This window comes from Merops nubicus, unplaced genomic scaffold (assembly GCF_000691845.1).
Source record: "Merops nubicus isolate BGI_N331 unplaced genomic scaffold, ASM69184v1 scaffold21301, whole genome shotgun sequence".
In the NCBI taxonomy this organism is placed as follows: Eukaryota; Metazoa; Chordata; class Aves; order Coraciiformes; family Meropidae; genus Merops; species Merops nubicus.
Window position 1 is genome coordinate 13,114 of NW_008590676.1, and position 11,734 is coordinate 24,847.

The 11,734-nt window shown below is 38.7% G+C and overlaps 1 protein-coding gene across 1 annotated transcript; it reads left to right on the top strand.

Moving 5' to 3' along the window:
* Positions 1-5,933: 5,933 nt before the first annotated feature.
* LOC103782284 (pancreatic alpha-amylase-like) lies at positions 5,934-11,730 on the top strand (the record flags this gene model as incomplete). Its single annotated transcript, XM_008950045.1, has 5 exons — positions 5,934-6,101; positions 7,250-7,396; positions 9,064-9,261; positions 10,591-10,821; positions 11,710-11,730. Coding segments are annotated over exons 1-5 (765 nt in total), but the record flags the coding sequence as incomplete, so codon positions are not given.
* Between the last annotated feature and the right edge of the window lie 4 nt (positions 11,731-11,734).

Sequence of the window (11,734 nt, forward strand, 5' to 3'; positions counted from 1 at the left end):
GTGCTGATTTATGATGCACAGTTCCATGATAGAAATTTGAATCTGTAGGAAACTCAAATTTGAGTCTGTAGGAAAGGACAGTGTCAGAGTCTAATATGGAACATAAATAGGCATGTAAACATGTTTATGCAAACACTTGAGGGATTTTGGATTTGATCTGTATCCTGTATCTCAAATTTGTTTGTTTTTACACCTATACTGTCATAAGTTTAATTCTTTTTAAACAGAAGCTATGTTAAATTCATGAATGTTATTGTAACTATTTTAATTACTTTTTTTAGTGTTTTCTCTAGAAAGTTTTTATAATTTGTAGAGAAAATACATGTGGTTTATGAAAATACTCTTAACTCCTTACTGGCTGAAATGTCTTTATTGATAGGCTGGCAAAAATTTCAGTTAGTATTTGGGGTGGCTATTTTTTCTGTAGCTAAAATACAGCTTTTGGGGAGAAAGGTTATGTAGAAAAACTGATGTGTCTTCAGCTTCTTCATAGGGAAGAAGTGACTTGAAAGCCTACGTTGAATGGGAACATGATTGGGTTTTGAACCCAGTGGAACAAGTGAGTCTGTAAAATGGCAAAGGCTTGAAGGAGAATTAATGAGACAGAAAAATCTGGTCTTGTCCTAGTAGTTCAAGTTAACCAAAAATGTACTTTTGATTATGAAATTTAGTGTTGGTGGACTCATCAGCCATCATTAGATCTCATAAGGTGTCAAAACTATCTTACCAGAGGCACATTGACTTTTGATAGGCAGCATAAAATTATGTGTGTGCATTACTGAGAAACAAGTAAAATTAAACCACATTCTGCTGTTCTTCTTTAGAAACATTCCTGTGTAAATACTGCAGTAATACTGTCATGCAGAGTGTATCCTTTCTTGTTGTATCCTTTTTTTGTGCAATGTTTCCCATAGTGCTCAACTACATCTAAGTTTTCATATAGAATAGGTGTGGGGAGGAGTTTACATGTTTTAGAGCTTGAACTAATCTGGTAATTTTTAAAGCAAAGGGCACTTTTTCAGGGGGAAAAAATAAAGAGTTGTCTGTGTTGTGCGTATAGACGTGATGAAGGTTCCTAGCCGTAAAAGGTAGCCTCCACCTTCTTCCTCAAAGGTCATGTAACTTGCTAATTTGTGGTTGAATTCCTTAGCTTGTATGAGCTAGAAGTGTTCTACTGATGTACATGGAGCTGTGCTGAGCTCATACTTCAGGATGTCTTCTTGATTTTCTTTATTTAAATATAACGATGATGATAGTAAGTTGGTTAAAATATGTTGCAGAGCAATTCTTAATGATGTTAAAGGGTTGACCAGTATTTCAGATCATTTAATGATTACTGTTGTCCTGGTATATGAGAAATAATCTGTAGCTGAATTAGTTTGTACATTCCTTACTTTTTCTTTTTAGAGTAGAAAAGAAAATCTAACAGTATCTTGCAATTAAGTATTCAAAATTGAACTATTAATCAACTATTAATCATTGCTGTCTTTTTGTTGGTTTTTTTAGCTTGTTCTCTGCGCTGAGGTAGTGTTACTGCCAGTCACATGTTTTTCTTGTGGGTTCCATTATTAACTTACTGTAACATAAAATTAATGCAGCCTGTATATATTATGTCAGATTTTTTTTTTCAGACATTCAGCGCTTTTCTAAATACTAAGCATTTTTCAATTTAGTTGTCAAAGCATGACACTACTATTTTCTGGTTGTTCTTACTTTTAACATGCCTTTGTGATGTTCCAGGTCCCTTTTGTGTTCATCTCTTTCAAGTATTGCCAAGCTGGGGGAAGAAGCAGTGTAACCATCGGCACTCTTGAACTGTGCGTAGTAGCATTTCTAACATATTTAAGGCAGAGTATGAATTTTCTTAGTTTAAAGATTCTAAGTATCTTTAAACTGCCACAAGACTTACATGATAAATGTACGTTACTTGGCTTGTGAAATCTATAATAAATTATTCACTTGCTCTTCATTTTGCCTTTTTCTCTTCATTTCGACTTTTGTTTTATCATGTGGTTTGTGAGTAGGAAGGAGAAGGAAGACACTTTTTTTTTAAGGTGAACAGTCTAATTGTAACTGCAGCATGTTCGAGATGATTCAGAGTATATATTAGTATATGCCTTTGTGAGTGTGATATTTAGCTCTTAATGTTTCGGGGTAAAAAAGATAAAATCTAATCTTTTAGTGTAAATCTTTGTTTTGGACACTAAGCAAGAAGACTGGCATGAATTTATACTGTGAAATTAGGCATAGTTTTTCCTCAGTAATTCACTTTCATTGTTCATCGACATCTTGAAAAACATCCTTAATGAGATTGAACTCACTGAAACCAGACTAGGAGTTAAAACTGTGTTAAATCAGCATAGATGTGGTCCTTGCCCTGTTGAACTGTGCTTAATAAAAGTCAGTGTTGTGGAGGTCACACAGTGAGGTTTGTTACATGCTAGGAGGATTAGCGTGACTTTCTAAAGCCACCTGGGAAATGTTGCAGTGCTGTTTACTTGGCAAGAGAGTCCAGTGGATTTAAGGGGAAAATTATTCCATAAAATATTAACTCATACTTAATGGTGTACTAACAGGCTGATGTAGAGACTTCTGTCACGGTTCCAGCTGCAAACAGCCTAAATCACTAGTATTTATTGCTGGACCATAATAACTGTTTCTTTGCCTTTTTTTTTTTTTTTTTTTAAACATGAGCTGGCTTAGCAGATTACCTTAAAATGCTTTTACTGGAATTCTTGGCCTGTCTGTCCTGTGTGGACTGTGCAGTTGTTCAGTAGCTTATCTCATCTGTATTTGGAGTCATAGGTCAGGAAAAGTACACTCAGAGGAAGTTTTATGAGAACTAGAGGATTTAAAATACTTAGAGAAAGAAGGGTTTTGAAAAAAAATGTATTATGGTTAAAGCTGTATTCTTTGTGAGCTTATATTATTAAAGAACAAATGAAACACACTCCCTACCACCTTGCACTGATAACCAATCAAAGAAACTTCTGCAGTCCAGTCAAGAGGACTCTTAAAATCAGAAGGCAAAGTTTTCATTCCCTTAAATCAACTGGAGTTTTGTAACCCCAGGTTACAAAATAGGTTTTGTATACCTGTTTCTGCTAGGTGGAATGTTTGTTCTGTTTATCTGGTATTTCAGGTCAAATGACCTTTTTTTAACAAGCCTTTAGGGCCAGCTTCTGAGATAGCACATAAATAAGCCTGCATTCACTGTTCCACATTCTTCATTAGCTAATGACATATAGACAGAGCAACATTTCTTTAAACAAACTCTGGAATATACTGATATCTATAATTTTCAATGTGAGGCTAATTCAGGTAATCTAAAAATCGGAAATTTCACCGTAGTGCTCTTTGTATAAATTTGACTCCTTGATGTAGCAAAGATCTTGTGATAGCAGAAGCTGAATTAATTTTCTCTGTATAAATGGGAGTTGTGTGCCTTGTCAGAATTTTCTTTGAAAGCCACTTTCAGAAGGTCATTCTGATGTGCTTTTAATGCTAAAGTGATGGATTTTTAAAAAGCATGCACATTTCTGCAGTGGCCTTAGTGTGAATTTGATATGTAAGACTCATCAGTTCCAGTTTGAGTGTTATTTTTCTTCAAAAACTTTGATTTTCAGGCACTTCACTATATGGTAGTGAAAAATATAAACATAAAGGTAAAAATAATAAAGCCATCTGCAACACGGAGTTACTGTACATTCAGAAATGAATGGTTTCTAGCTAAATTATCCTTATGACAATAGTAACTTGGAAAATTCACTCAGACATTTCACATTTTCCATAGTTTGCATCTTTGTTATCCCTTCATTTCTATGGAACCTGACAGCTAAGAGGGGACCTAATGTTAAACCAAGGATCACTTGTCCTAGAAAATAAAGGAAATTTCCAACCGCTTCTAGTTTATTTCTTAAACGTATCTCCCTACTTGATACAAGACTGAAGAGAACACCTTTGCTACTGTCAACATTTTGGTTTCCTTGAGTAGCTTACCTTGCTACTGTTCCTACTGTAGGATAAACACTTGAGTACTGCAAGCCCTACCCGTGTCTTTTACTCCAGCCTAGCAAGCAGCTGCTGGCATGAGATCCTTTTTTTATATACGGGCAAATATTTACTATGGTTGTGGTTTTGACTGTTCCTCAAAAAAGGAAACATTATTTTCAGAGTGAAAAGCTCTGTTTGTTACTTTGTATGGCAGAGCTACTGTAGCAATGTCAAAGTAGAAAATATTGGTTAAGCCACTGTAGCTGTAAAAAATATGAAAACCTTCATTCTACTACCACGTTTTGAGTTTCTGTCTGGATGGAGCCACTTTACAAAGACTTGAGACTCAATTTATTGCACATTAAAAGGCAGTAATAGAGGAACTGTGCAGTATGTCCTGACACCCACATTGAGTTAGAAACACAGAACCAAGCTTATAAAATACTGCATAAAAGGCCATGGTAGTTTGCCTAGTTGTACATTTTCAAAGCAATGATGTAGGATAACAGTAAGGTGGTGCTGTACTCAAAGCCAAAAAGGTATTCTTTTCTTTTACATGAGCGAAGGTTCTATGCCGAGAGATTTCACTTCTCAAATCTGGAGAACAAATACATTCCAGAATGTAATTTCACTTTGAACTGAATCAACACACCCGTGTAATATAAAGCTTTAAGATAAATGGGTTTATTTTTTTACCCTGGAGCAGTTTCTGGCTGGCAGAGCGGGCCGGGGGGCGGGCTTACGGAGCCTGTTTCCCCGGGGCGGGAGCGGTGCGGGGCCAGGGTCCCGACCCAGCTCCGGCTCCGCCCCAGCGGAAGGGGCTGGGCTCCCGCAGCAACTCGGCTGGCTGCCGGCGGGGGGGGGGCCGGCGGGGGGCGCTGGGAAGGGGACAGGGTGCCCCGAAACGTACGTATTGAGTTCTGCTGCTTTGCTTTCGGTACCACCTCGTGTTCATGTTTAAACCTTCACTTGAGTGTGTGGTGTCTCTGGTGACACACAACCCAGGAACCTTTTTATTCCCTCCTTGCCCTGTCTTGTTTCTGTGTTAAGGTAACTTTTCACAAAGATTACATACTTGGAGGAAAGTGACAAGATTCTGTGTTCTGTTTATGGGAAGAAGCAGGTTTTTGTTTGCAAAGATCTGCTTGTAGGACTTCTTTGTATCTCATTGTCTAAACCAGCTTCTAAATATGAAGAGTGCAAAATGAGATTCTGAACAGCTTAATGTAAACCTTGATAGTTGTTTAACTTCTGGTTTGTTATAATTTTATCTCTCCTTAGATGAGAAAAAGGAGAGGCAATTTTAGTAGGCTTGTCATCTGTGTTCATATCTAAGTACAAACTGGATAGGAATTAGGTTTAATTTGTTTTAAGTCAGTACTGTCACTTCTGTACCTGAGAGATCTTCCAAGATTAGGGCAGTTTCACGATATGTGTGACATTTATCATTCAAACAACAGATTCATTGATGTTAGACCTCAAAAATATCTGGTGTTTCATGGCAACATGCTGCTTCTCCAAGACCTTTCTAAATATGCACAAGTTATAGTAACACAGACTGGAAAGAAAGATGCCTCTCGAGGATAAGTAAGAATGTAGAATATGCATTAAAGTGAGAAATGAAATGTCCATTTCAGTCTATGTAAATGCTACTTTGCTTTTTGGGATTGTTTTTGGCTTTATACAAAGAAAACTACAACATTAGAGACATCCTGTATTAGACAATGTCTGAATTTTAAATTCAGAAAAATTACTGTTAGTACGGGAGGTGGGTATAGCTTAGGTAGAATCTAGTTCTCAAAAAAAAATGACAAGTTGTATAAATATGATACCAGAGATGGGCATTTACTTCTAAATGTGTATTTTGTAATGTGTACTTTACCCTCTTGCAGGAACATGCGTGGGCAGTAAGAGGAGTGCAGCTGATCAGAGAGCAGAGGATGGATATCTTCTTTCTCCTGTTAGCTGTAGGGTTCTGCTGGGGACAGTACAGCCCCAATACTCAGGCTGGGAGGACGTCTATTGTACATCTCTTTGAATGGCGCTGGGCCGACATCGCTCTTGAGTGTGAGCGCTACTTGGCTCCTAATGGGTTTGGAGGAGTTCAGGTATGTCTGTTCCTATCAGTAGGTAGTGAAATTGCTACAGAGATGATAATTTGTTTTCCATAGAAAATGTTCAGTTTGCTAGAGGACAGGTGCTGAAAAAGAAAAATAGAAATTGGTAATGGAAGTAGTAAATGCTGACAAATATATTCTCCAGCCATCATTGAGTAAACATGAATTTATTTCATTGCTCCAAAGTGTGTTTTGCATTCTGTGCTGTTACATTTAGATGAATTAGAATTGCAGATCCCTGGCTAAATTTTTTTTACTGCTGTGAAGGGTAACCTACATTTATCTGCTTGATATTATTTAAAGCAGTAAACATAAAATGTAACTGTGATTGAAGAAAAGGGCTCCCAAAGAGAATACCAAACTGCTAAAGGTTTTAAATAAACAAATATAAAAGGCTGTTCATTGTATACACCCAAAACTGGCAAGTTTCTGTGAAGTATAGTGTCAGAGTAAGCCAGTAAGAGACCCTTCTTTGCAGGAACCTGGTGTGAGCAGGTGGAAAGGAACTGAACCAGGGTTCTGGTGGAGATGTGTCAATGCAAATCTGTTCTGTCTGAGCAACAGACACCTACTCCTGTGGAACCAGTAATGTCAGATGGGTGGGGTGGTACTGCTGGAGGGCAGTCACCTATTAAACTATTTCAGATTGTCAGGAAGTTTTTTCAGACGAAGAACTTCTGAGCTGGTCACAAATGTGTGGGCAGCTAAGTCAGGCTGCAGCCTAGGGATCTTTGTGAGAAATGGTGGGATCAGGTGGTTATGCCCAGAAACTTGGAGGTAGTGGTAAAAGCTTGTTCCCTGAAAAGTATCCTGGAAAGAGCCTATAAAAGGAAGAGTTGTAGCTCATACTGAAACTGTAATGAGTCTCATGTCAAGAAATCCAAAACTTTACAAAAATGGGAAGTCAGATCGATTTTCAGGGCAGGATGTTATACCGGTTGTTTCACAGTCAATTCCTTCCTGATTCAGGACTATCTCTGCTGACATAGCTACGTGGAGCTACAAGGGTTAGGTATTGTGAGCATCTTCTCTTGAAGTGACCTGATTTTCTGCTTTTATGTTCGTTCTATGACAATACTTAGCAAATAGGTAACCCGATATCAGTATCCTGTTACCAAGAGACACCATCTTATTCACAGATTTCACCTCCAAATGAAAATGTTATTATTACTGATCCCCGGCAACCGTGGTGGGAAAGGTACCAGCCCGTCAGTTACAAACTGTGCACACGATCTGGAAATGAAACTGAATTCAGAGACATGGTCACCAGATGCAATAATGTTGGAGTAAGTGCTTTGAAAACCTTGTAGTGTTAACAGTGGAAGGCTACAGACAAGCAGTCATTTAGAAGGGAAGGTATGATACCACTGGATTGAAGATGGTTCTTTTATCATAGAATATTTGAGGTTGGAAAGGCCTTTTAAAGGTCATCTAGTCTAGCTCCCTGTCCTGGGACAACATCTACTAGATCAGGGTAGCCAGAGCCCTGTCCATCCTGACCTAGAATGTTTCCAGGAATGAGGCATCTACTACCTCTCTGGGCATCTTGTTCCCATGTTTCATCATCCTCACTGTCAGAAATTTTTTCCTTATGTCTAGTATAAGTCTTCCCTCTTTTCGTTTAAAACCATTACCCCTTCTCCAATTGCAACCGGCCCTGGTGAACTCTTTGTCTCCATCTCTCTTATAGGCTCCCTTTAAGTACTGAAAGGCCTCAATAAGGTCTCCCCAGAGATTTTTCCAGGCTGAACAACCCCAGCTCTCTTGGCCTTTCTTCATAGGAGAGGTGCTTCAGCCCTCTCATCATTTTTGTGGCACTGCTCTGGTGCTGCTCCAACAGGTGCATGTCTGTCTTGTGCTAAGGACTCCAGAGCTGGACACATTACTCCAGGTAGGGTCTCACCAGAGCAGAATCACCTCCCTTGACCTGCAGGCCACCCATCTTTTGATGTAGCCCAGGGTACAGTTGGCCTTCTGGGCTGTGAGTACACATTGCCAGCTTATGTCCAACTTTTCATCCACCAGCACCCCCAAGTCCTTATCCACAGGGCTGATCTCAACCCCTTGATCTCCCAGCCTGTATTGATACTGAGGTTGCACCAACCCAGGTGCAGGACCTTGCACTTGGCCTTGTTGAATGTCATGAGGTTCACACAGTCCTACTTTTCAAGCTTGTCCAGGTCCTTCTGGATGGCATCCTGTCCCTTAAGTGTGTCAACTACACCACTCAGCTTGGTGTTATCTGCAAACCTGCTGAGGGTCACTTGATCTCACTGTGTCCCATTGACCTTCATCCCATTGATGAAGATATTGAACAATATTCATTCCAGTACAGACCCCTGCGGGATACCACTTGTCACCCATCTCCCTCTGGACATCGAGCCATTGACCACTATGCTCTGGATGTGATCATCCAACTAATTCCTCATCTACCGAAAAGTCAACCTGTCAAGTCCATATCTCTTCAATTTGGAGAGAAGGATGTTGTGAGGAACCGTGTCAAAGGCCTTACAGAAGTCCAGATAGATGACAAATATAGCTCTTCCCTTGTCCACTGATGTAGTCACTCCATCACAGAAGGCCACTAGGTTGGTCATGCAGGACTTGCTCTTGGTGAAGACTGGCTGTTTTGTATCAACTCCCTGTACTCTGTGCCTTAGGACCATATGTTCCATGTGCTTCTCGGGCACAGAGGGGAGGCTGACAGGTTGGTAGTTCCCAGGGTCCTCCTTTCTACCCTTTTTAAAAATGGGCACAGCATTCTCTGCCTTTCTGTTGAGATGCATATTGTCATCATTATTATATGTTAATAGAAGAGAAATATTTTAAATGAAATGGTGGGGGAAGCAAACACGCAGAAACAGGGTAGGGCAGGAGGTGAGAGAGAGAACGTTAATCAATGGTGCTCTCCAACACAGCTTTCTCAAATGGAAATGTGGATGCTCTTCTCTAGGTACATATTTATGTGGATGCAGTAATCAACCATATGTGCGGGGCGAACGCTGGTGCTGGCGACCATGCTACTTGTGGAAGCTATTTCAATGCAAAGACTGAAGATTTTCCAGCCGTGCCGTATTCTGGCTGGGACTTTAATGATGGTAAATGTAAATCTAGAAGTGGAGACATTGAGAGTTATGATGATGTATCTCAGGTAAACCTAGAACTATAAATATGTTTTTCATGTACATCTGTTACTGGGTTGTGTTTTCTTTGCTCTTTGTTACTCTCAGATATTTTTTTTTTAAAAAACAAAACAAAAACCTTCATGGCAAACTATCTAAATTGGTAACAGGTTGGTGTTGATATCCACTTCATAAAGGGATAGCTCCACTTGAGCCAATAGCTCAATTTCAGATGTAGACAAATGTTCTTAGGTAATTTAGAAAGACAGTTTTAAAGCTTATAAAATCTATTCAAGGATTCTCTTGTGTGGGGGTTTTGTGTGTGTGTTTGTTGTTTTTTGTTTGTTTGTGGGTTTGTTTTTGTTTTGTTTTTTAAATTAAGAGCTGCTATTTACCTTTTATTGTAATTTGGAAGTTTTCTTTGGTCTCAGTGCTAAAATCTTGAAAACCAACCTTCTGTTTAGAGATTTTGTAGGAGTCTATCTGTTTCTTTCTATCAGATTATGAAGCTGGGATTTTAAAACTACCACAGAATGAAAAATCATTTTATAAAGATAAATTCTTATCTTTCTTAAATAACGTCTTATGGCTTTCAAATGCATTTGATCCTTCCTGCATCTAAGTTGAGGAGAGAGATTTTTTTGAGAGGTGGCAGAAGAAGAAGAGGCTTTAAATGTCCCTGAATTCTTGAGAATTAGAGAATTAAAGGAGCATCTTTACAGCCAATTCTTTAGCTTGGTTTGCAACATGGTCTGATATACCTTACTCTCCCCAGATAGATCTGCATAACCATGGAAATCCGTCATTAAGAGTTATTAAAAGAATCATTTCAGGATATTCATTTATGTTGAGAGTATTCTTTCAATAAAATCAATGCCCATCATTTTGTATTTACAGGAAACAGGCAAAAAGAGGACAGAAAACAAGAGCTTAATGTTTTGCAAGGCGATAATAACTGAAGATTTTTAAAAGATTTAGAACTACAATTTCTAGAGTTCTTTCTCATATCAGGGAAAAAGTGAGTGCACCTGAAAGAGTAATCAATCTGTTCCTTAATACACTGGAGTAAAACTAATTTATCATATTTTAGGCCTATATTTTCAGTAGAAAGCTGGTTATAAATTTAATGGTTTGACTATCTGTTATAACCCTTCAGTAACTACAGCAGGGTGAATGCAGACTTCTTAATGCTCTGTCTATGCCGATAAGTGTCCAAGGAAAGCTATGCATGGTGCACAATGGCTAGTGAAAGTTTTATTTGGCATTCCAATGCAGATAACAAAATAAAAAAAATATATGTTGAACACTACATTTAGTTCACTAGGTGAAAAATGTTTCATTTCAGAATTTTTATGTAGGTCCGAGACTGCCGCTTGGTCAGCCTGCTTGACCTGGCCCTGGGGAAGGACTACGTACGCTCCAAAGTTGCTGAGTACCTGAACTACCTCATTGATATTGGCGTAGCAGGCTTCCGAATTGATGCTGCCAAGCACATGTGGCCTGGGGACATAAGAGCATTTCTGGACAAGCTGAAAGATCTCAATACAAAATGGTTTGCTGCAGGAACTAAACCTTTCATTTACCAGGAGGTAATCTTTATTTTTTTCAGGTTTACTTTGCAAACTTTTCTTGCAGGCACAGCATAGACTCAGTCCCACACTGGAAGCAATGCTTTGCTTGAGCTAGAGCTGAGCAGCTTTCAGACTCAAGATTTATAGAAATCATCATCGAAATTCAGTAACCATAATTTACAAATATCTAATCTGCCCACAAATATTAATGGATATGCAAAATGTCCCAGCGGGTTTGGACCTTCCGGAGTTAGGTAACCTTGGAAGTTTCACTTGAGATGATATTTGCAGCGTCAAAGTTAGTGTATAAATATTCACTCCTGGAAGTTTAAATTCTAGCTAGTTGCAACAGAAGATATAAATGGTGAGAACAGTCTGAAACTTTTGTTTTCCAATGACATAATCACTGTTACTTGTCCTTCTGAATTTGCATTTTATGTTTGAATAACAAATACTAACAAAACCTAAGAAGCAAGTAATTTTCAGCTTTGGTCAGCAGAAGCTAAAGTTGCTAGACACACATTATTAAATCAGTACGTTACCTGCAAGCTGTAGGGCAAACGGTAAAACGTTATTCAATCTACATACTGAAATGAGGTTGCTCATATGCTCGAAGCAGAGTCACTGATGACTAGACTAAGTATAAAGTACTTATGGCCCAAGCCTTACTTTTGCAGTAGTTATCAATCAGGATAAGGAGATTTAGGATGGAGATGGAAAACAAGTTCAAGCTGGGCTAAGATGATATTAATAACATGTCTTTAGATACAGTTTTGCAAGTAAGCCAAATAATAACAGTTCTGGCTCGAGCAGTGCCTCTTCCTTAAAACAATGCCTGGGACAACGCCTTATACTTATTTGGTTTATTTTTAAATAGAAAGGAATGTTCTGTCTTTACTATGCCAGGTAATTGACATGGGTGGAGAGCCAA